At 37.6% G+C, this 26,187-nt stretch overlaps 1 protein-coding gene and 1 pseudogene across 3 annotated transcripts in view; both read left to right on the top strand.

The window, feature by feature from the left end:
• The window catches only part of LOC127416078 (cAMP-dependent protein kinase inhibitor beta-like), a 37,288-nt gene extending 34,339 nt beyond the window's left edge, over positions 1–2,949 (top strand). For all 3 annotated transcript variants that reach the window (XM_051655201.1, XM_051655199.1, XM_051655200.1), the window contains exon 3: positions 1,886–2,949. In XM_051655201.1, the coding sequence (XP_051511161.1) occupies positions 1,886–1,974 (89 nt within the window). In that variant the 3' untranslated portion in view covers positions 1,975–2,949. The remainder of the gene's footprint in view (positions 1–1,885) is intronic.
• An 873-nt stretch (positions 2,950–3,822) lies between these two features.
• LOC127415594 (acid sphingomyelinase-like phosphodiesterase 3a) lies at positions 3,823–25,641 on the top strand (annotated as a pseudogene).
• The last annotated feature ends 546 nt before the right edge of the window (positions 25,642–26,187 follow it).

Below are 26,187 nucleotides of genomic sequence, written 5' to 3' on the forward strand. Positions count from 1 at the left end.
CTGTATGTCATATCCTGGCCAACATCTTTTGTTCATCGTGTTATATGCCTGTTAGTTCCCTATGAGTACTTTTAATTTTTTAGAATAGACTTAGTCACAGCCTCATACGACATTCCCACAGTCTGTTCACTAACCGTCTGATGTGTATTGCACACAAAAATGGTAAGACTAGCTATAAAATCGACGGTTGCAATCTGATTGACTGGTGTTAGGCCACTTCTGGTGGTCAGGGTGCACCAGTCCTGCTGTAAATGTCAAGTTTAGAATCTGACAATTATGAAGTTGGATTTGCCCATGTTTTCCAGGTTAGTGGCATCATATCTGTGAAACATATTCGTGGTTTATTTGAAGGCACTTAAAGTATAGTAGACTTTGCCTGGATGGTAATCAGTTTTACATCAGTCTAATGTTAACATTTACATGTTACTAGTTCTGAGTTTCAGTGACTCGCTGAAGTGTACCTGTGATTGACAAAGCATCTCTCTTAAAAGGCACTTTCCCCCTGTAGAAAATAGCACTCTGTCATCATAAATACACTTTCATCAAATGCTTAAGTGCTTTTTTGTGATGGAGCTGTCATCAGGGGCTGTACTGTAAGTTAAACTGCTACCAAATGCTTTTAGAAAGTAGTCACACCTTAGTCTTTATTTCTATGGTAGCTGTATCTGTGATTTTCAAAGACAAATATTGCTATATGTCTAAGATATCAATAATTAAACAATCTTAAAAAATAAAAAATAAAAAATTAGATTAGTTATTTAACCTCCAGCCAATGACCTTGATTCAAACCACAGGCTACTGATAAATATCCATTTAAAATTCTTCACTGGAGGATTAGATAATGACCAAAATTTCCAGTGCATCTTTAAAATTGCCTGCAGTCATACACTTTTGATCTCCTCTGGGTTGCCCATAAGCCTCAAAGCGGTCACATGTGATCATTGCAAATTATGTTCCATGAGCAGTTTGTGAAGGCTGTGTAGAATCTTTGCAGTTCTGAGAAAAGTGATGTAATGTACTATACACCCTATACCATATGATACATTATTTATAAAGTTGTAAATAATAAACAGGCTTCTACTGTACATTTCTAAGTCATTTTCTTAAAGGGATAGTTCACCCAAAAATGAAAACTGGCATCTGTTACTCACCCTCGTGTCATTCCAAACACAAATTATTTTCTTTCTTTTGTCGAAAACAAAAGATGTTTAGCAGAATGTGCACACCGCTCTCTTCCATACAATGACAGTGACAGGGAACGAGCCTGTCAAGCTCCAAAAATGACAAAAAAGCACAATAAATGTTGTCCATACTATTAATTGTATTATTCGCTGATAGTCTTTCAAATCTAATTTGTGTACACATACATTAAAACAAAACCAGGTGTCAAACCAGGTTTAGTGTCGATGATGATGCCAAATATCATTGGTTTTGATGCAGACTTGGCACATTTTAAAATAAGCTACCTGATAGCACAAATGAGTCATACGGACAATGACAATGGTATTGCTATGGTGCTTTTTTGTCTTTTTTGGAGCTTAGCAGACCCTGGTCACCTTTCACTTTCATTGTATGGAAGACAGCAGCGTGAACATGTTCATTTTTGGGTCAGCTATCACTTTAAACAGCCTGTTTAGATTCTACATCTAGGCTGAATGCTGTTGTTTAGTGGAAGGATGTCCTGTTGAATAACTGCTTCTTCTGCCCTCTAATGGTCCTTCTTATAATTGTCCCACAACATAGAATTTTTATTTTATTTTACATGGAATGTTAGTGCAACTAATTCAAGGTCTGAGGTCTTCCTCTCATTTAAAATGTATCTTTACTTTACCCATATGTAAATGTAGAATATATCTAAAATTGAGTATTATTATTTTCTAAACAGATGATGGCGAACAGGAGGGAGAGAGTTCATCCTCAGCTGACCCTCATAAACAGACTACAGAGGGGGAGGAGAAAACAGAGGGCTCATAACTCAACACAGAACAGCAGTGATCTGACCTCATGAGAGACTCACATATGACCTGCCTCTACTTTTGCCCCATTGACCAAACAACTGTAACACTCTGTGCTATGCAACACAAGACCACCCATGATTGGCATTCAGATGTGGGCCAGCGAGAAACAACTCATTCGAGGATTAATTTGAAGTTATGTTTTTCATATAGCAGCAAATTGTTCATTTCATACCTTCATGACTTTGTTAAATTTGACTTTTTCCCAAAGACTGTTGGTTTTCTTTATGGCCGGCTGTTTTGTGTGACCTGCTTTCCCACTTTAAAAAGGAATATTTTGATTTGTTTAAAGACTTTCCACAATAGCATTTTCTCTGAATGTTGACATGTAGTGGCAAAAACATCTCTTTTTGCACAAAAAGTAAATACATTCCGTTTGGTGATGTTAGTAATGTTTTCTATCTCTATATTTGTCTGTCCTTGAATGACACCGCATCTTGTGTTTTTTAATGTAAAGAAGATACGCATAGTTAACATTCTAGCGAGATATGAAACAGTGATAAATGACATGAATTATGAAATTTTCTTCTTGTAAATACAGAATAGTACATTATATTTGCTAGTTTTGTTTAAAAGCTTTCCATTGTGTGTAACTGTTCAATGTGAGCAGAAATCGGATTGTTAGTCATCTGGTGTATTGCTGAAAACATCTGTGCTCATTTCATTCTGACATCATCCTAAGTGCTTGTCTCGGATATTTCCTTGCTGTTGTTGATGGCAAAGGAAAATACGATTGTGGAGACGTGTCGTTCCTCCTGTTTCATCTTGAAAGCCCTCATGCTGTGATTAAATGAAGTATAACATTTTCTTTTTTTTTTTTTTTTACCTACCCATAAATCCCTTGTCATGTTGTCTGTTGTAAACTATATATAAATTCTGTTATGCTATTTAAAAAAAAAAAAAAAACATTATAATAATAAAATTAAATCCTGTGCTTTGTTTTTGAAGAAGTTTTTTATTTCTTTAACCAGCAGAGGGCACTAAAGGTTTCCCTTTTTTTTTTTTTTTTTTTTTTTTTTAATGTTAGGGCACAAAAATGTTTGCATATTGCACTAGATTTTTAATTGTGTAAAAGGTGATACTATCATTTCTTGGCAGGTTTATAAACTAGTGTATACACTATACACATATTACATATATTTATACATTACATATATGCATGTAAATATGTTTTATTTATTGTTTTATTTATTAATATGCATTTTAAATATTACTATATATTAATATATAATGCATGGTTTTAATATAATAATAATAATACATTTATAATAATAACCTATATTAATTTTTTCATTATGATGGGACTTTGTATATTAAAGCAAACAAACAATTGAAAAAAATTCACACCATCACACATTATACCAAAATTCAATTAAAAGTTTATCCCGGCCATGATCACATATATATTTTTTTCAAATTTAGATAAATGTTTTAACATAAATGAAACATCGTTTATAGAAGCATTTTTTTTAATTATATTTTAAGTAAGTGAGGGGCAGAATCACCCATAATTTATAACTATAAAATGTTTTTATGTTAACAATTTGTCAACAAACAGGTTTTACAAATCCAACAGCCAATCAATTTTTTTTAGCTTTTACAAATAGCCACTAAGAACACTGACTCCTCCCACTGGGGTTTATTAGTTTAATGCAGTTGAATAAAAACTAAAACAAAAAAAAACTATTTAAGATCATTTGCAGCTGCATTTTCTACAGAGTAATAATAAAAATGTTTAGTGTTTACTTGCTGATCAGAAAAACGTAATTATTTGAAAATTGTAGATGCATTCTGTGGCACGTGGAAAATGGTTGGGAGTGAGAACTTTGATGAGTACCTGAAAGCTGTAGGTAAGTTTGATCAATAATAATTATAGTATTGTTTTGTATTTTTATCAGCAATACTACTACTACTACTACTACTACTAATATTTTTTGATTTTGTTTTATTATGGTTTAATTTACATATGCATGGTAAGTGTATTCATTGAGCAGGTTTTAATGCATGTGATTCTTTCAAAGGTGTTGGGTTTGCAACAAGACAAGTTGCAAATGTGACTAAACCGACCCTCATCATCTTGAAAGAGGGAGACAAAGGTCTGGTAAAATCACAGAGTACATCAAAGAATACAGAGCTCTCATTCACACTGGGTGAGGAGTTTGATGAGGTCACTGTAGATGACAGACACTGCAAAGTAAGCTTGAAAAATCTTTTAAAACATTGTTTATGAACTGTAACATTGACAGCAATGAATTCTTGTTGCATGCACCACAAAGGTTTTGTCTGAAGGTGTTTTGCTGAGACGCATGCACAATAATGTGCTGTTTGTTTGTTTGTTTTTTGCTAGTCTATTATGGTTATGAATCACATTTCATTGTGGCAACTGTCATAATTGTACACTTTTTTTTTTAGATATTTGTTTTTAAAAACAATGGTATGAAATGTTTTACATTTTTGCTGTTTTATGAACTGTTTTACTGTAAAAATGTTGTTAATAAACCTTATAATGGGATGTTAAATGGCAGATTACATTGTGACAACTTACCCCATATAGTGCGACAAATGGTCAACTTGTGTTCTTTTTTTTTTTTTTTTTACTGGGCAAAAATGGTGGAAATTTTCTAAAGCTTTTTAGTAGTCTTCAAAGCATGTGCCTATACAAAAATTGACTTTCAAAAACAAAAAAAGTGTGATAACTAGCCCCGGTCTCCCTGTGTTGAGTTGTGTTTAATGCTGTGAGCTGTTCAGTAAGACATATTCCTAGTAAAAGCAATCTTATTTGACCTATAAACTCCAACTTTAATTATATTGACTTATTGATTATATTGAGTGATATTGACACTGATGACTTGCACTGTATTGTTTGCTGATTTCAAATTCCCTTTTTAGACACTCACCTTTGGGGATGTGGTGTCTGTGCACACCTATGAAAAAGCATAAGGTTTGGGAATATAATCAGGATTTGTTCTTCACTAGGCAGCAACATAAATTATGTGCTTTGATGTTTTACTGAAGGCAGAATTTTGCACTTCATTCCTCCTAATCTAGCAAACCATGGTTTAGATATCATTTTAAATGTAGTGTACAACGGGGCTAAAGGTCCAATCGATGATACATGTCTATTTTCAAAATGTGTAGTGGATTGATAGAAGTGGCTGCACTTCATATCATCCGCTTCTTATTAGTGATGTGTTGAAAACCAGGGTCCCTCTGGTTTGCAACCATGCCAACAACAATCAATTGGTTCGATTTATAAGTAGGTGGAAATGTTGAAATTTGGGTGGCAAGTTTGCTTGCAATTAGTAATTAAATCAGCGATGTGTGACTGTAGCCATGCACATGTCCCATGTACATTGTTTCAAATACGTTGTCAGAAAGTTGTAAATAGTGCATGTCATGTGTGCCATAATTATAACTGTTTTATGGAAACAGGTTTGTAATGTCATAAATGTGAGAGATATGTGTATGTGAGAGGCAGGCCAGATCTTCAGTGGATTAGTACTTTCGGAATCTTGGCCATTATTTTGTTCCATGATGTGTAGTGCTTGAGCCTGGCTAGTTTTACTGTCTGTACCAGGTCAAGATGTCATGAGAGTGTAGTGATGAAATTTTGTGCTCTGTATGTTCATGTCTGGGAGATGGGAGGAACCTGTTCTAGAACAATTGGTGTTGCAAAATTTGGTTCCTTTGCTAAACCGGCCGTATAGCTATTTTTGTTTGTGAAGTGCTGGGAGGTGTAAATGGCCCCTTTAGACTGCCTTCGCACCCATCTCCCACATCCGATGTCCTGGCTTGATGCAGGGGGATCAGAAAACTTTTGGCATCTGTCCCTCATGAGATTGCAACCTGAAATGGGAACACCCACAGAGAGAGAACAGTTAATGTTGAACCTTTAATTACTTTGCATTTAGACATGTGGTACTTTCTTTATTTTCCTCTGATGGTCAATGCCAAACTGTTTTAGTCTCAGGTTTAGTCTCATACTGTATGGCTTGTGCCATCAGGGAGAAGATGCATTTTGCTTTACAAAAACATGTACCATTACACAGTGGTGATTTTAGGGGGTGGCCTGTGGTGGCCTGGGCCACCCCTGAAATCTCATTGGCCACCCTGTGGCCACCCCAGAACTGATCGGTAGTTCATCATGTTCATCAACACAAGAACGAAGAACCAATAGAAACACCTGTCAATCAAAGATGACATCTCAGGTAATTTGTTGATTTAGAGCCACACTGACCCAGGGTCAGTTTTATATTTCTGACCATTATAGTAGTGGTGGTACTGAAGCTGTGTGAGCTGATCTTTGATCAGTGGGGGGAGGGGCAGGCTGCGGGTGGCCATTTAGGTGCTGCAGGTCACGGGCAGCGGGCGCCAGGTCTGGAGTATAACGGTCGGTCAGAAGCACGAAGCTGACACGAGCTAGCGTCTACCTCCAACTTCCAATGAGTTGACGACGTCGATTTGTGGTCAAAAAGAAAGCTGTTATTTGAGAGGTATGTTCATCTAATCTATCGTTTAATTTATCCCGAATTTCCATGTGAATGTGAAAATGTTTTTTCATTGTTACAGTAGCTAGGTTAAAGAGTAAGCTAGACCCTACACCACATTCAGCATGTTATCTTTATATTGACATGAAATATGAAATGCCATGTTTTCTGATTTAATGACGGAGGTGTGTAAAGCGTTTTACAGATGTATATGTTCAATAGCTAAAGTTATATATATGGCTAACCTGTGTGTGAAATGGAAGGGTTTGTGCTGTGACTGTACTTTAAATCTTTACATGAGTTATTTATGTGCTCTTTATGTGTATTATTGGTCAGTCAGACCAATAAAATCTTCAAAATTTAAATTGCACTTAAATGCCGCAAATGATTTGACTAACTATTTTATTTGGTAATATTCAAAGTAATTGAAGCTATCAGAACATGTGGAAAATAAACCTGAGTAGACACTGTAAATAGAGTTTTGTTTTTTACTGTATTCAGAGCTCAATCTGTAATTTTGGGGTTTCAAGACAGACACCTATAAGCCCTCGTAGCCAATTTCACACACTGATTTGTACCCAATTTAACAATATTTCTGCTGGACAGTGCAGTTATAGCTAATAAATGAATGAATGATTGATTGAATGATTGATTGAATTGCGCCTCAATCCGTTATCACCTGTACTTGTATCTTTTTATGATTATACAATATACCTGATGTTATACGCAGATTAATTCTCTACAATGAGAATAGCTCTTAAAAATGTGTAACTGACTTTTCCTAAACAATTACGGATTTAAAAATGGATGTTATGTTAAAATAACCAGAGATTCCCAGAAACTGTAATAGGTTGAAATAGAACAGGAATAGAAAACTGTCAAATGTCAAAACAACAGTCTGATATTGAGTACAAACAATTCAGTGAATGCTAACATGAGTTTAAGAATTCATTTATTCTACATGTGTAGATGTTGAAGCAAAGCAATGCGATATTTACACATTTTGATCATATGCCATTCATAAAGGTTGTCCCGGTATCGCCACCCTACACTGGGTCTGTGCCCCATCTTGGCCACCCCAGTAAAAATGTCCTGGATACGCCACTGCCATTACAATATCTAATGCAAATTTCGTTTCGGAGATCAAATTAGACTGAGCATCTTTGGTGAGATCTGAATTACTGCTGATATTTTAGAGCAGTTTGAAGTGTGTAGCACCTTAAGCTGTTCTTGCAGTTGAGCCTGCACAGTCTGTTGTGAGCAATATAGGCTCCAGTTCTGCTGGGGAACTTTGAGTATTTTAATCACCCTTCCACTGCAAACACATCGACTTGCAATGTTTACATCTCAATCGCTACTTTTTAGTTGTTTACAGTTGCTACCTGCTCATTCTTTTGAAATGTTGCGAGTTCGTTGTAGCAAAGTAAATAAACAATAGCGACGGTGTTCATTGATTTTATAATTAAAGTTCCAATTGCAATCCTCCCTTGAATACCAGAATAACATTTTGGATGATGCTATCTCCAGTTTAAGTTTGATCTCTTGTCGCTTGGGCGAACAAAGAGATCATTAATTTGCAGAGCAAGAGATTTCGTTCCTCGTTTACTGCCACAACCACTTCCCTGATACACATGTGGTTTTGTCTCATTTCTTTAGCCCCACCGGATATTTTCGGTCTCCGGTCTAACAGTGGGTATTCCGATCCGTTCTATAAATGTGTCTATATGGGGTGCGTCTTTGCTTTCCCTCAACACTTCTAAAAGGCAAAAAGAATGGACTTACCACAGCAGCTGGAGACAGAGAAGTAGAAGCTCAAACCTCATGTCCTGTGTGGAATGGAACTGAATGTCGTGCTGAAAAGACGTCACTCGCTCTCTGGAGATCACGGAGGATGGTCACCACTTTGTAAATGGGTCACAACCTATTCTTTCCGGTGTGGAACTTCAATAAATGGCCCTTTGAAGGTCTCTGTGTTGTTCTGTCTTTTCTGAGCGCTGAAGTAAAGCAATTACTGTTAATTTACACTTTACAAATTGATTCTGTTATTAATTTTATCTGACTCCAATTTTATATTAATCTGACTCCAATTTAAGTTGACCTCTAATTTAGATTACAGTTCTAATTAACTTCTGATCATTCTTTTAATTTGATCTTTTTAAGTTATTGAATCTTCTTCTATTCATTGTACTTTTGATCTTTGGAGTCTTACACCGGCCGTTATTAAATTACGTAAACCTCTCGAAAAGATAGCCAGTTCCGTTATTAGTCAGCGGTTGTAGGGTTAACTAATATTGTCTGGTTATGAGACAAGCCATTTTTTCTATTACCGCTTAGTCACGTACCTACAACTTGCTAAGACGGGCGGTGAGCATTGACTGAGAGTCTTTATATGGCTTTCTCCTACCCGGTTGTCCTGGGTGGTTTCTCCTATATTAAAGCTCCAGTATGGTCTACCCTGGTCTAATGAAATTCAAATCCTACCTGGTTGTCCTAGGTGGTTTATCCTACCTGGTTGTCCTGGGTGGTTTCTTACAATGATTCCAGAGAAATTCAGAATAAATCAAATAATAACAATTTATTTGCCAGGTAGGATATAAAACATTGTTACAAGAATTCAATCAATCCCAATTTCACATATGACCAGAATAAACAAACATTCCTTAAAATAAGATATAAGTCAGAGGAACATACTTGGCAAATAGAAACTACATACAGCAACAGTATGGGTGATCTGAATACAGACTCCCCAAGCTTCTTGCCAACTTTCCTTAAATACCCAGACAGAATAAACATTGTGTTCCAAATGGTATTATCCTTTGAACAATGAGAATTTGGGGGTGAATGGGTTCTTGACTTCCTGGGATTTAACCTTATTAACATACAGGATATCATTTAAATTGTAGGTCAAGGAGGGGGATGGAGCTCCAGAATAATGCAGTATTTGGCAAAGACCTTATAACTTTGTCACCACCATCACCAACATGGGAAAGAGACCATTATACCAGTCGCACAGAGACCTTTTAAATGATATCAAACACATAGAGTTGCATTCTTTGTTTATATGGTATTTGTTTGTTACATTTTCACATATACATCTTGCCTCTGTGTGTGTGTGTGTGTGTGTGTGTGTGTGTGTGTGTGGACCTTGTGGGGGAGACAAGGGGGAGAGAGAACAGCTGGAGTTTGTGGGGGTAAGCTGGGTTTTTCACACAGTGATGCCTTTGTTTTCTCAGGTGCAGATCCTATTTGTGAGAGAGTTTGAGCGTTGTTTTCCCCGGAAGCCTTTCGTTGTTCCATGTGGGCATGTGCTGGGTTACAGTTCTCTTGGCACCTAGCCTTACAGCCCCCTGGGCTAAAAGGCTCCTTTGATTTTATTTTCTCCCCAAACACGAAATAGCATTAAAAACTACCACAGGACTTTCCTAAACACCACTATACACTGAAAAATCTTCCTGATCCATGAGATCATTGAATGTAATATCTAAAGTTTGATTTTGAGGCAATTTAAACTAATATTTAATCATTTTTAAAATGTTGCAAATTTAGCTAATGATTATTTTGGAATTATCACTTTTATTTTGAGATAAAATCCTTATTTGTCATTTTCAATTTTGTTCATGGTTATATAAAAAAAAAATTAAATAACTGTCCAATATGTGAAAGGATAGTATCTGGGGTGATAATAACTTTAATTACTTTAACAGTACTTTATAGAATTTGTCCTTTTTGAAGCTTGACAGCTCCTGCTCAATATAAACTCACATATCAGCATGTGGGTTTTGAACAACACAAGGGTGAGTAAATGAGTGAGTAAAAGTACATTTCCCATTTTTAGGTGAACTACTCCTTTAGCTGGCAGCTCATCCTCAAAATAAAATGGTCTCTTTTAAAAGAAGACTCTTAGGAGATGATTTACAAAATCCAGAATGAATTAAAGACAAAGAAATTATTTAGAAAATCTTAAACTGATTTTAAATTATTACCTAATAATATTTGCATTAAAAGTATATGACACTGTCCTTGCCACAACCTAAAAATAAAAAATGCACAATAAAAAATGAAACTTTTTTTAAACCATTATGTTATTCCTGCAACAACTTAATGATAATTAAACAGCAATGCATAATGGACTGCAGCAGAACAGCAACAAGGATATAAATTATTGGGGGTGACAATCTGGCCATATCTGGCCAATCTGGTCATACCTCAGTGCATATTGTGGTTACGGCCCCAATAGTGCCCTATAACTATTGTCCTGGTATCTACACTATATCAATATAATCTCCCTGGGGGCCTTTTACCCCAAGTGATTGAGCCTTTTACCACAGGTGTGGAATAAAAGCCCCCCTCTGCACTTTAAAAAAAAAAAAAAAAATGTAAATATAATTTTATTCAAAATAACCTTCTGTTGTTATTTCTTTTCACACAAATGATGTTGCTCCATCAATGTTCAATTCAAATAAATGTATTTCTTGAATCTTGATATGCTTTGTACTTATTTGTGAACATGTGAATCCATTTAATAAAGAACTAGAAACATGATGACTTGTGTGTTCATTTATGAGATTAATGGATAGCTCAGATAAAAGATATGGCATATGACATTTCTTTAAACAGTATATATTAAAGTATAAAGTGTGGATACAACTGACTGAATTTTCATTTCTCATGATCATTAAAACATTTAAATCTAAAGGCTTAAATGCTTGAAATTAGTTCTGTAGTCCCATATACAGAAAATTGTGCTTAAAATAGTAAAAATAGTATGTCCAAACTGTATGTCAAATATAAATATACATAAAACATTGTATCACATCTATGAATTTTAGAGTATTCATATTCATATACATTTTTACCTTATAACTACAAAAAAAACTTTATTATATACCTACGGTGTAAAATTAGGTGACTGTACTATAACTAACAACAAATATACTTTTAATAGCTCAAAATATAGATGATGTCATAATTTGACTTTCAGATTTGAATAATATCTAATCAGTGCGCGTGACCGCAGACGGATGCCTGAACAATGCCGTAACGTGAGAGCCGCTGTTCCTGTTTTAGTTTACATGAGCAGAGTTCAATAAAACCTAAACAGACACACGCAAAACAAGTTCAGGTTTAGTAATGGCTTTACTCATTATAATATGCTTGTTTGGTTTTTTTTTACCTGCAGGTTTCCGCGGCGCCGATTAATAATGACTTGAAACACCTGCAGAAACAATGTAAGTGTATAGTCATTTTGGATCAGCTGTTACAGGTGCTTAACCTCTCGTCATCGGATATTTTTGCATATGCTTGTTCTGTCGCACCGAGACACTTTGCATGTGTTTGTATTTTCTGTTCCCTTAGTGATGGTTATATCAGACATGCCTTTTATTGAATTGGACAGAAGACAATAGAGTTCACAGAGTTCATTATCCATTTACAATGATCCACTTGGGCCTGTTGTGCCCAGATTGCAGGATTTGCAGTTTTGTTTCAGTATGTACTGTGTGGGGGTCTGAGAGACCCTTTTATTTGTTCACAAAACATGCTGATACTTTAAGGGATAGTTCACCTAAAGATGAGATTTCTGCAAATTAATTTACTTCACCCTCATGTTGTCCCAAACCTGTATGACTTTTTTTCTGTCCTGGAATACATAAGGTGATATTAGGCAAAGAATGACAGCCTCAGTCACCATTCTCACTTATTGAATGGAAAAAGATGCAATGAAAGTGAATGGAGATGGAGGCTGTCAGTCTCTAATATTCTGCTTAAATTACCTTTAAAGCTACATGGAAGAAAGAAGATCATACAGGTTTGGAACAACATGATCCCTTTAATGATCTTTCCTAATCTTTAGAGTAGGGATTATAAACAAGATTCCAACATAGTAACGCCTTTTAGAAGTCCTCCATGAAAAATGTTACATTACTTCTGTTGTTGGTTTAAAACATGTTTAAAAATGTAGTGAACATTTAAATGCAAAAATTCTGATTGGTGTATAGATTGTTGCAATGCATTCCTGTCAGCTGTCAATTTGGGTTGGTTTTATTGTCACTAAGTATTCTTGCTGTGTTCATATTGGTTCATATTTTTTTTTTTTTTTTTAAGTACACGCCTACTTTAAAACAAAGGATTAGAGCTTCAATAATGTCTGTATTTGGTTTTAATGTTGTCAGATTGTAAAAATTTGAAGGGAAAGTAATATATGCCACTGGGGTTTCTGGGAACCCAAACAACAAGCTAGTAAAGTTTAAGGGAGCGCTTAAAGGGATAGTTCACCCAAAAATGAAAATTCTCTCATCGTGTATTCACCCTCATGCCATCCCAGATGTGTATGACTTTCTTTCTTCTGCAGAACACAAATAAAGATTTTTAGAAGAATATCTCAGCTCTGTAGGTCCATACAATGCAAGTGAATAGGTGCCAAATCTTTGAAGCTCCAAAAAGCACATAAAGTCAGCATACAAGTAATCCATAAGACTCCACGTCTTCTAAAGCGATCTAATCAGTGTTGTGTTTGAACAATCAGAGAACTCCTTTTTCACTATAAATCTTGACATCAGCAGTCTCCTTGGTGATCATGATTTCAAGCTCGAGCTTTCTAGCACCATCTAGTGCTCTGTGCATGTGTAAATTGCTAGGAAGTATAATCGAGCTTGAAATCATGATCGTGCCTAGACACTGCAATGATAAGATGTACAGTGAAAAAGGAGTTACATTTTGGTCTGATCTAACCCAAAACCAATTGGATCACTTCAGAAGACATGGATTAAGCCACTGGAGGCCTTTGGATTACTTTTATGCTGCCTTTATTTGCTTTTTGGTGCTTCAAAGTTTTGGACATCATTCACTTGCATTGTATTGACCTATTGATCTGAGATATTCTTCTAAAAATCTTTATTTGTGTTCTGCAGAAGAAAGTCCTACACATCTGGGATGGCATAAGGGTGAGTAAATGGTGAGAGAATTTTCATTTTTGGGTGAACTATTCCTTTAATGATTATGGGGCCGTTTACACGACAAAGTTTTCAACTAAAAACGGAAAAGCATTTTGGCTGTTCGTTTACACGACAATGGCATTTTGGGGCCTGAAAACGCAAACTTTTGTAAACGGGTTTCAAAGTGCAAGTTTTTGAAAATGATGCAGGTATCGTCTCCGTGTAAACATACAAAAACGTGAATTTGTGAAAACGATGACGTCATGCGCAGGTGTATTACATGTTCAGTCTATAGGCATGCACTCGAGTACTTCAAAACAACACATGAGACATTCAAAACTACAATGGTGGACTACAGGACTGTGTTTGTGCTGCTCAAGATTTTGAGTTTATTGACGCTTCTCCAGCAAAGTAACTGTAGTAATAAAGCAACCTCATCGTCCGTCCAGACAAAATTGCTCAATGTTTTCGCCATCTTCTTTGTTTGTATTCACCGCTCTGTGGAAGAATGCTTATGTGCGCAGGCGCGTAATGTTTCTTTACAAAGTGACAAAGCTACTGGCCTGGCATGCATAATACAGCGTTTTTAGTCATTTTCGCGGATCCGTGTGAACAGGGATTGTTTTGACAATGTTGTCGTCTGTACGCAAAACTTTTCCATTTTTAGTACATCGTTTTCGTGTAAACGTACCCTAATTGAATTGTTTTTTAACTTAAGCAAATACAATTACAGGTAAATTCTGGCATATCTCAGACCTGCACTTGGATCCTACCTACCATGTCACTGAGGACCACACCGAAGTGTGTTTTTCTTTCAAGGGGTTTCCTGCGTTGGACCCAGGAATGTTTGGCGATTTTCCATGTGATTCCCCTTACCAGCTTGTTCTGTCGGCATTCTCTTATAAAACAAGTCAACCTGTAACCTGAGATCATTATCTGGACAGGGTATGAGAACACCATACAGATTTAGTGAGTTGTTTTTTTAAGTTCACAAATACAGTTGTTTTTATGCAGTCACATTTCTGTTACCAATTAAATGGACAGTTCACCCAAAAATGAATATTCTGTCATCATAGTCAGCATCATGTCGTTTCAAAACTATGTGGCTTTCTTTGTGGAAAACAAAGGAGACGTTTGGCAAAATTTTAAAGACTGTCAGCCTCAGTCACCTTTGACTTATATTTTAGGGAAAAAGTTGCAGTGAAAGTGAATGTTGACTGAGGCTGCGTTCTAGTCCTAACATCTCCTTTTGTGTTCCATAGAAGACATTCAGGTGGAACATGAGAATGAGTAAATGATGTAAGAATTAGAATTTTTGGGTGGACTATCCCTTTAGTATTAAATATTTAACATTATTTTCTCACTGCAGAGACAGCCCTCAACATGTCCCTAAAGAAGATCCATCCACTGACGTTGTGATCAATGTTATTGCCAATATGACTCACACCATACGTCAGTTCTTCCCACAGCTGCCAGTTTACCCTGCCCTGGGCAACCATGACTACAGGCCACAGGTATTTCAAATCTCAAGACAACAACTACAGTACTTTGCAAGGAATTCTAGCCAAGACAAAGGCAATGCACAATTCAGTGGTTAAATAAAAGACAAATGTTGCAGGCTGTTTGAAATGGAATATAAATATGCTGCTTAATGCAGAATAAACACTGAATATTGCCTATTATTTTTTTTAAATAGCATCTGAAACAGTACATATTATGCATGTGACGAGGAATGAGGATCTAAATACATTAAGATAAAAAGTAACTCAGAATATAAGGAAACAAAACACAGGGAACCAAGCACAGAGTATTAAACAATACATGCAATGACTAACAAAGAAACCAGGGGAAACAAGGGAATGAGGAACAGCTGGGGAAAAAATCAGGGTAAACCAATCATGAAATAAAACTACAAAGGACTACAAAACTAACACAGGAAACAGGAATGGGGAACTAAAACTTAAAAGTTAAGGCAAAAACAGGGAATGTGACAGAGACCCCTTTAAGGGAGCAGATTCCAGACGCTCCACAATGATAAAAAATTGGTCCATGTGGTATGGGGGGAAGGGTGAAAACAGGCAGTTCAAGGTGAGTAGAGGAACAAGGCAAAGTCAGGGAGGCTTCAGACTAAGGGTGGAGCCAGAGGGATGGAGAGTGAGGGTGACGCTGCAGGCTCGGAGGACCAAGCTGGAGTCAGAGGTTCAGAGGGCTGAGGTGGAGCTGGAGACCAAAGAGGCCAGAGCAGATCAGGCGGACGGCCAGGAGACCAAGGAGACCAGAGCAGATCAGGCGGACGGCCAGGAGACCAAGGAGGCCAGAGCAGATCAGGCGGACGGCCAGGAGACCAAGGAGACCACCTCAGGGTAGGGACTGTGTCAGGAGTCCTGGTAGGTGGCCACAGGGCCGAGACAGGGTCAGAAGGCCTGTGAGGCGGCCACAGGGCCGCTGGAGGAGGAGTCTCTGGGGGAGCGGGCAGAGCCGCTGGAGGAGGAGTCTCTGGGGGAGCGGGCAGAGCCGCTGGAGGAGTCTCCTCTGGGAGAGAGGGTAGAAACATGGAAGACTCTGAGGGCGGAGCACTGGCAACGACTGGGGAACGGCCTCCATGGTCGTGAGCACTGGCAGTGACTGGGGAACGGCCTCCGTGGTCATGAGCACTGGCAGCGACTGGAGAACGGCCTCCGTGGTTGTGAGCACTGGCAGCGACTGGGGAGAAGGTGTCCGGACACCTGGGAGCGTAGTCAGGGGAGAAGGAGAGGCCACAGGCATTGGCTCTGGGACGGTTGAAGCTACAGGCGTGGGTGCTGGCTCGTTGGCCTTGGCAGGCGTGGATGCCGGCTTGGACGAGGGAGCCGAAGATGCAGGTTTTGGCCCGGGGTTCCCAGCATAATCCACTATGTAAAGGGATCCGCAAAGTTCCAGAGCCTTCTCCACATATTCGCAGAGTGTCCAGTGAGGATCAGCCGGAGGCATCAGTTTCTTCAGTGCACTATTCAGACAGGTCTGGAAGAAAACCATCAGAGAGTGGTCTGGATAGTGCACTAAATTTACTAGCTCTAAAAACTCACAGACGTTATCTTCATCTGGACGGTACCCTTGCTTAAGAAGCAGAATTCTCACAGCCGCTAGATTAATTTATGGCCAGTCTTTCTGTGACAAGGCAGGCGAGGAATGAGGATCTAAACGCAGCTTTAAAGGAGACCTATTATGCCTCTTTTTACAAGATATAATATAAGTCTCAGGTGTCCCCAGAATGTGTCTGTGAAGTTTCAGCTCAAAATACCCCACGGATCATTTATTATACCATTTTGTATATGCCACTTTTTGGGTGGAATCGAAAACACGCTGTTTTTGTGCGTGTCTCTTTAAATGCAAATGAGCTGCTGCTCCCCGCCACCTTTCCGGAAGAGGGCTGTGCCTTTACAGCTCGTGCTTTGGATACTATAGCAACAACAAATCAGAACCAATATGACTGACACCGTAAATACCAGAGTTCAGCCATATATGTATGAGCAACCGTAACCGACGCAAAACATAGGCATTTTGAGTTTATGATAGTGCTTCTTATGTAGAAAATCACTTCCGGCCCTCCATCTGCATTTCACGCCACAGCAACGCAGTGACTTGATGTCATGTGCAAACAAGCTATAACGACATAGCTCTGGTCTCCATGAATACAGTCAGAGACAATGGTAACTTCAGCTGCATTAGCCGTGGAATCAGCTAACAAGCACATTCGGAAAGGCGATTTGCAAACATTCACAAAATATAAAGTGCGATACTTACATCTTCAGGATATAAAGCTGGAACATGAACAGTTGGTACTGATCCATGCTTGAGAGTCAAATTTTTGGAAAATACTGTTTTATATTGACCCTCATTCACAAAGCAGTCTGGTGTAAAATGATTTGCACAAACATACACAAATTATGGTATATTTTGGGGCACATTTTCTTCAAAAACAAAACTCGTCCACTGCGTCTTCAGTGGCTCTGATGCTGGGAGTACATGAATATGACGCTTACGAAGTTGAGACATTATTCTTCTCACTTTAGCTGCTCCAGCGCGGAAAAAAATGGTGGACTGTGTGTTGACCACTCAGGGGAGGATCTATGATAATAGGGTGGAGTCCGTCACCAGTTGTGGGTGTGGCCTGCTCTAAAGTGATGTCACTTTAGAGCGGATACGAAAACCAGTCATTTTGAGACACTGTTTTTGAATAATAGAAATATAAGAAAGAGGAATGGGTGGACTTTTAACATTGTAGGGTGGTTGTGTACACACACTGCCGACTCACATTTATGTTCAAACACCATGTAAAAGTGAATTTTGCATAATAGGTCCCCTTTAATAAAACAAAGAAACTCAGAATATAAGGAAACAAAACACATTGAACCAAGCACAGAGCATCAAACCATACATGCGATGACTGACAAAGAAACCAGGGGAAATAAGGGCTTAAATACACAAGGGAAAACAAGGGAACGAGGAACACCTGGGGAAACAATCAGGGTAAACCAATCATGAAATAAAACTACAAAGGACTACAAAACTAACACAGGATACAGGAATGGGGAACTAAATAAAACTTTCAATATAAAAGTCAAGGCTAAAACAGGGAATACGTGACAATGCAGCAGTAAACATTTCAAACAGTACTATATTACATGACCTCATTACATTGCATTCAGTGAGTGGCATCAGTTATCATACAGAAAATGGCATTTTACATGTCTGATTAAATTGGAAAATGAATAAGTTGTACACAGGATATAAATTAAAGTGGAAGGGTCCGGAACGGCATTCCAACTCCGATTCAAAATTGTTGGTTTGTTTGTTACTTCATTCTGTTTCCTGCAGGCAGGCTCCAGTTCAGTTTTTTTGTATGCATTCACTCTCCATTTAGTGAGTGTGTTCACTCGAAAACATCTTTAAAGTTCTTTAAATTTAAAGGGATAGATCACCCAAACATAAACATTCTCTCATAATTTACTCACCCTCATGCCATCCCAGATGTGTATGACTTTCTGTCTTCTGCAGAACACAAAGATTTTTTAAAGAATATTTCAGCCCTGTTAGTCCACCTAATGCATGGTGGACAGAACTTTGAAGGCCCAAAAGGCAGTATAAAATTAATCCATAAGACTCCCGTGGTTAAATTCATATCTTCTGAAGTGATACAATAGGTGTGGATGAGAAACAGATCAATATTTAAGTCCTTTTTCAACTGTAAATCTATACTTTCACTTCCATATTCTGGTATGGAAGTGACTTTCACTTTCACATTCAGCCAACTACTGGTTGGGGCTGGTCAAAGGTGGAAATTGATAGTAAAAAAGGACTTATACCCACGCACACCTATCATATTGCTTCAGAAGATATGGATTTAACCACGGGAGTCTTATGGATGACTTTTATGGCTCTTTTATGTTATTTTTGGACCTTTTGAGTTCTGGTTACCATTCACTTGCATTGTGAGGACCTATAAAGTAGAGATATTCTTCTGAAAATCTTTATTTGTGTTCTGCAGAAGAAAGTAAGTCACGCATCTGGGATGGCATGAGGGTGAGTAAATTATGAAAGAATTTAAATTTTTGGGTGAATTATCCCTTTAATTACATTAATTGCATTATTCTTCCATCTCGTCTGTGGGTTCCCCCTTCTCAAAAATCCAAATTTAATCCCTGGTTGTACAGTATTGCACCAAATGAAAAATACATTCGTTTAAATTCATTTGCACAGCCTCATGTTGTTCCACACCTGTATGTTCTTCTGTGGAACACAAAAGGAGGTGTTTGGCATAGTGTTAGCCTCATCACCATTCACTTTCATGTCATCTTTTTTCAATACCATGAAAGTGAATGGTGACTGAGTTAAAGATATGAGAAAAGAAGAAGATATTAAAATCCATGTATGATGTTACCTCTGGTTCATTTGTGGAAATGCAAATGGTCAAGTCAAGTACAACGCATTGTGCAAAACAGTATTTGTCCTTGTGTGCTCTGTCATATGCTGCCCATTTTTTTCAAATGTCGTAGGTCATTCAGGTATTTGATGCCATGAATTCCCTGAATGTGGATACTGTGGACTGTACGCATACTGCATAAGTTATATGTTAATATTCTTTTCCAAATGTAGCCTTAGTTCTCAAAAATCTCTTATGCTGTATTGTCACTTTATTTTTTAATTTTTAAAAACCTTTTAGAATCAGTTACCAACATCAGCAAATCTGATTTACGATGCAGTAGCCAAACTCTGGTCCCCATGGTTTAGCCCAGCAGCCATAGCTACTTTGCAAAAAGGTAACTGCTATTACATGAACAATAATGCTTCTGCTAAGAGATAAAAATCTTGATCAGATAGCTTATGGAACTGTAGCCTGTTAACCTAACATATCCTCCATTGTAAAAATGGATAACCCTGGTCCCAGATGCTGATTGCCCAGCATAGTTAGAGTTGTGCTAAAATAAAGCAATTAGCCATAAGAGGCTGTGCATTACAGTGATTTTATCATGATTAAGGGGTGTTTGCGTAGTGTTTAACGCCCTTTTATCCCTGTAAAGTCATTGTAACAAACAGACTCGTGGCTTATTGATTTTATAAAACGGCAGTGACAGCAAAATAATAAAAGACAAAATGTTTACGAAGCAATTCAATTTATTACTAAAAATAATGTGAATAAACATTTGTCCGCCGAGTAATATAGTTAGAGGAATGTTCCGGGTTCAGTACAAGTTAAGCTCAATCGACAGCATTTGTGGCATAATGTTGATTACCACAAAAACAATTTTCGACTCATCCCTCCTTTTCTTTAATAAAAGCAAAAATCGAGGTTACATTGAGGCACTTACAATGAATGGGGCCATGTTTTAGAGGGTTTAAAGGCAAAAATATTAAGCTTATAATTTTAGAAAAGCACTTACATTAATTCTTCTGTTAAAACTTTTGTGTTTTTTGAGCTGTTGCTACAGTCGTTTTAGGGTTATAGAGATTGTTGGCATTGCATTGTAATGGAAACAAAGTTGGAAAATTTGCTATAACTTTACACAGAGAAGGTTAGTAAGTGATTTTATCACACTAAAATCATGTTAACATGCATATTGTGGCTATACTTTTAAAACAGTGAGTATTTTAATGTTTATGGAATGGCCCCCATTCACTTCCATTGAAAGTGCCTTTTATGGAATGGAATTATGCCACAAATGCTGTCCATTGAGCTTAACTTGTATTGAACCTGGAATATTCATTTAACTTTACTAACTGTATGCTGTTTGCAGTTGCTACAGTAGGTGACACAGGAACATGGTGCATTGAAACAGAACGTGCTACGCCAGGTGTACGTTTATAGTCATTTGAACAACTTTGAACACATCTCACCAAATCAGAATTCAGGGTCGGAGCTATCCTTTTTTTAAAATACAATATAGTATCATAGCTACTGTGCTTTACAATGCACAGCTCCCATAGTGGATCATTATTTGTGTTGAATAGTCAGGGATTATGTGTTGTTGAGGAAGGAATGCACATAATAAATTAGCTTAAAGTTTTAATGAAATCCTGTGCTATTTAAAATTTGTATAAAGCAGTAAGGGTTTTATAAAAGCAGGCAAAGGTGTTGCAGGCACTACATTTGAGTACTGTACACAATATACATACAACAATAGTGAGAGGAGGATGGTACCTTTGGTTTCCACCTTTGACCAGCCCCAACCAGTAGTTGGCTGAATGTGAATGTTATTCCAAACATCGCCTTTTTTACTCAATAAGCTAATGTTCTTGTTTGCGTGAAGGTGGCTTTTACTCCCTTGTGATCAAACCTGGCCTTCATCTGGTGAATCTCAACACAAATCTGAACTATAGTCCTAATGAAGTGACAGTGAATATGAGTGACCCCACTGGGCAGTTTCAGTGGCTGCAGGAAACGCTGGAGTTATCAAGACAGAACATGGAGAAGGTATTGAGTCTGCAAATTACTAGAGCTGACAGGCATTTAATATTAGAAAGAGCCATGTGGACTGATCACATGGGACCATTTCATATCGGACTGTAAATTAACAGATGCATAGTGGTACTTCCATGTAAGTGATGTCAGCACAGTGTGGGTGACAAGTGACATTAACTGTCTTCTTTTCCTCTAAGTTCTATTTAATTGCTCACGTCCCCATCGGCAATCTGCCTTATGCCAAAAACACAACAGCTATCCGAGAAAACCATAATGAGCAGCTTGTGAAGATATTTTGCAACTACAGTGATGTCATTCATGGTCAATTCTATGGTCACACTCACCGAGACAGTATAATGGTTCTGCTGAATCATTAAGGTAATAAAACTGTCTCAAAACTGACAGTGTTTACACTTTTCATGGATATCAGTGTGGAAACGGATTACTTATAAACTCTGCAAAAAAGAAATGTCCTCTCACTTTCAACTGCTTAACATGTGTAAATATTTGTATGAACATAAAAAGATTCAACAACTAAGACATAAACTGAACAAGTTTCACAGACATGTGACTAACAGAAATGGAATAATGTGGTCAAAATCAAAAGTAACATTCAGTACCTGGTGTGGCCACCAGCTGCATTAAGTACTGCAGTGCATCTCCTCCTCATGGACTAAACCAGATTTTCCAGTTCTTGCTGTGAGATGTTACCCCTCTCTTCCACCAAGGCACTTGCAAGTTCCCGGACATTTCTGGGGGGAATGGCCCTAGCTCTAACCCTCCGATCCAACAGGTCCCAGACGTGCTCAATGGGATTAAGATTCGGGCTCTTCGCTGGCCATGGCAGAACACTGACATTCCTGTCTTGCAGGAAATCACGCACAGAACGAGCAGTATGGCTGGTGGCATTGTCATGCTGGAGGGTCATGTCAGGATGAGCCTGCAGGAAGGGTACCACATGAGGGAGGAGGATGTCTTCCCTGTAACGCACAGCATTGAAATTGCCTGCAATGACAACAAGCTCAGTCCGATGATGCTGTGACACACTGCCCCAGACCATGACGGACCCTTCACCTCCAAATCGATCCCGCTCCAGAGTACAGGCCTCGGTGTAACGCTCATTCCTTCGACGATAAACGCAAGTCCTACCATCACCCCTGGTGAGACAAAACTGTGACTCGTCAGTAAAGAGCACTTTTTGCCAGTCCTGTCTGGTCCAGCGAAGGTGTGTTTGTGCCCATAGGCGACGTTGTTGCCGATGAAGCCTGGTAAGGACCTGCCTTACAACAGGCCTACAAGCCCTCAGTCCAGCCCCTTTCAGCCTATTGCAGACAGTCTGAGCACTGATGGAGGGATTGTGCATTTCTGGTTTAACTCAGGCAGTTGTTGTTGCCATCCTGTACCTGTCCCGCAGGTGTGATATTTTGATGTACCGATCCTGTGCAGGTGTTGTTACACGTGGTCTGCCACTGCGAAGACGATCAGCTGTCCTTCCTGTCTCCCTGTAGCGCTGTCTTAGGCGTCTCACAGTACGGACATTGCAATTTATTGCCCTGGCCACATCTGCAGTCCTCATGCCACCATGCAGCATGACTAAGGCATGTTCATGCAGATGAGCAGGAACCCTGGGCATCTTTCTTTTGGTGTTTTTCAGTGTCAGTAGAAAGGTCTCTTTAGTGTCCTAAGTTTTTATAACTGTGACCTTAATTGCCTACGGTCTGTAAGCTGTTAGGTTCTTAATGACCGTTCCACAGGTGCATGTTCATTAATTGTTTACGGTTCATTGAACAAGCATGGAAAACATTGTTTAAACCCTTTACAATAAAGATCTGTAAAGTTATTTGGATTTTTACAAAATTATCTTTAAAATACAGTGTCCTGAAAAAGGGACGTTTCTTTTTTTGCTGAGATTAGTTGCTTCTGCATATTAAAGGATTATTTCACCTCAAAATTTAAATTCTCTCATTTACTCACCCTCATGGCATCCCAGATGGGTATGACTTTCTGTCTTCTGCAGAACACAAATTTAGATTTTGGAAGAATATCTCAGCTCTGTTGGTCCATTCAATGCAAGTAAATGGTGACCAAATCTTTGAAGCTCAAAAAAGGATATAGATGTGGCATAAAAGTAATCCATAAAACTCCAGTGGTTTAAGCCATGTCTTCTGAAGCGATCATGGATTTAATCACTGGAGTCTTATGGATCACTTTTATGCTGCCTTTTTGTGCTTTTTGAAGCTTCAAAGTTCTGGCCACCATTCACTTGCATTGTGAGGACCAACAGAGCTGAGATATCCTTGTAAAAATCTTCATTTGTGTTCTGCTGAAGAAAGAAAGTCATACACATCTGGGATGGCATGAGGGTGAGTAAATGATGAGAGAATTTAAAATTTTGGGGTGAAATATTCCTTAAATATCCACCATTGGATTACCTACAAATCGTGAGGTTTTATAGACATATGACCTCACCTGTTTAGCATGGCAGTGAGACCTCAACCCACAACTTGCTGTAAATTAGCATATCCAATGTACATTTCCTATAAATCAAATCAAATCACTTTATTGTCACACAACCATATACACAAGTGCAATAGTGGTTGAAAGTCTTGGGTGCAGTTCTGAGCAACATAGCAGTCATGACAGTGATGAGACATACCAATTTACAATAAACATCAGATTTACACAACACAATATACAAATAATAATATACAATGTACAGTATACAATACACACAGTATAGAATACACATACACTCAATATAGAATACACATTATACAATAAAAATAGTATATATAGTATATATAAAATGTAGAGTAGGTTGTATTTTACTGTATTGACATTCAGGCTGTCGGTTGATAGTCAGTTGCCAGTGTGTTGTTAAGAGAGAATATAATTTATGACAGTCCAATGTGAGATAATAAGATTAATAAAGTGCATTGCTGATGTATATTGATTGTGAGAGATCAAGAGTTCAAAAGTCTGATTGCTTGGGGGAAGAAGCTGTCATGGAGTCGGCTGGTGTGGGTCCTGATGCTGCGATACCGCCTGCCTGATGGTAGCAGTGAGAGCAGCCCATGGCTCGGGTGGCTAATCCTTTAGTGTATTCATTTAAGAATGTCACAAAGCCCTGTTCCACTTGCCACAAATTTGCATGCTATCATAACTACTTTAATGCTGATTCATGTACTATTGATACATTTATTCAAGGGGAACCAGTGAACTCCATATTTGTCACACCTGATGTCACACTTATTAAAAGTGTATTTGAGCCATATTCGAACAATCCAGCCCTCCGTGCGTATCTTTACAACCCACAGGATTATGGTTTACTGGTAAGTCTCCATCTACTACTAAGTAGTAGCGCACTGCTTTGATTTACTACTAGTATATTTTCCTTAGAATTATTGGTGTTTAATTCAAATAAAGTGTCTTTTTAAGTCTATGTGTTAGTTTATTGAATGGTTTGAAACTGAATATCTTGAGAAATATCTAAAAAAAAAAAAAAAAAAAAGAGAATTCTGTTATTGTTTACTCCACTTCATGTCGTTCCAAACCTATATGGCTTTCTTTCTATTGCAGAACACAATAAGATACATTTTGGAGAATGTCTTAGTCGTTTTTTTTCCATGTAATAGGAATTAATGGTGACTGAAGTTATTAATGCTCAATAAGAAAGCAAAATCATCATAAAAGTATTATAACAGTAATCCACATGACTCATGCTTTATATTCTAAATCTTTATGTGAGTGGCTTTATGTGAGGATCAGACCCAAATTTATGTAATTATTCACTGAAAATCTTGACATCTGCCCTAGCTCTTCTTGGCGCGTTCTTTAGACTAGTTCTTCGCGTTTGAATGCAGCCAAAATAATGCAAGTTCTATGAAAATACAAAGTTTAAGTGCGAAGCAGGGTTAACAAACTTCTCTGGTCACCATTATTTTCAATTGCATCAAAAGAAAATGACCACAACATTCTCCAAATCATGAGGGTGAGTACTTGATGACAGGATTTTTCCTTTAACTGTCCCTTTAATTCCAATAGATGAGAAAATGGGCTTTTGGTAAAAGGTCATCACCGCACCACTTTCTCTTCCCAAAGCAATTCCTGATTCTGAATGATTAATGATGGTGTCAGTTCTAATTACATGGTGCGTTTTAATCAAGGTGGCAGCTTGAAGCATGGCTCTTTCCCTGCATCCCTTCTAATAAACACTCTCTTTGTCTTTAAAGGATATTTGGCAGTTCTATTTAAATCTCACAGAGTAATATATATATATATACTTTTTATTGCTTAATGAAAATCAGGGAACTTTTTTATTTTGAAGAATAATAATACAAAATGTTTTTGTAATATCCATTATTGTCAGCTGTGATTCTCATTAGATTCTCATTACTGTTATCCAGTAATATTTTACTGGAAAAAGTAAAGCTATGACTGTATTTTATTTTTTTTTTAAATTTAAATCAGCATAAAGGCAGCAACAAAAACTACCATGATGTATGAATATTGCAAAATATTTTTTTTCTTTCTTTTTTTTTTTTTTTCCATTACAGTGATAATCATGTTTTAAAAACAAAAATAAGATAATGAGAGTGAGGGGGTGAGGAGATGTGTTTCATTGTCAGGGAATTGTTTTCTCACAATGGAACAATTCAGTGTTTATAGGTTTTATATTCTTTAAGCTATTTTTATTTATTTATTTATTTATTTATTTTTAGGGTGAGCTGTGGCTTTTTTTAAAAACAAAAATAAGATAATGAGAGTGAGGGGGTGAGGCGATGTGTTTAATTGTTAGGGAATTATTTTCTCAC

This window comes from Myxocyprinus asiaticus, chromosome 25, assembly GCF_019703515.2.
Source record: "Myxocyprinus asiaticus isolate MX2 ecotype Aquarium Trade chromosome 25, UBuf_Myxa_2, whole genome shotgun sequence".
NCBI classification, from domain to species: domain Eukaryota; kingdom Metazoa; phylum Chordata; class Actinopteri; order Cypriniformes; family Catostomidae; genus Myxocyprinus; species Myxocyprinus asiaticus.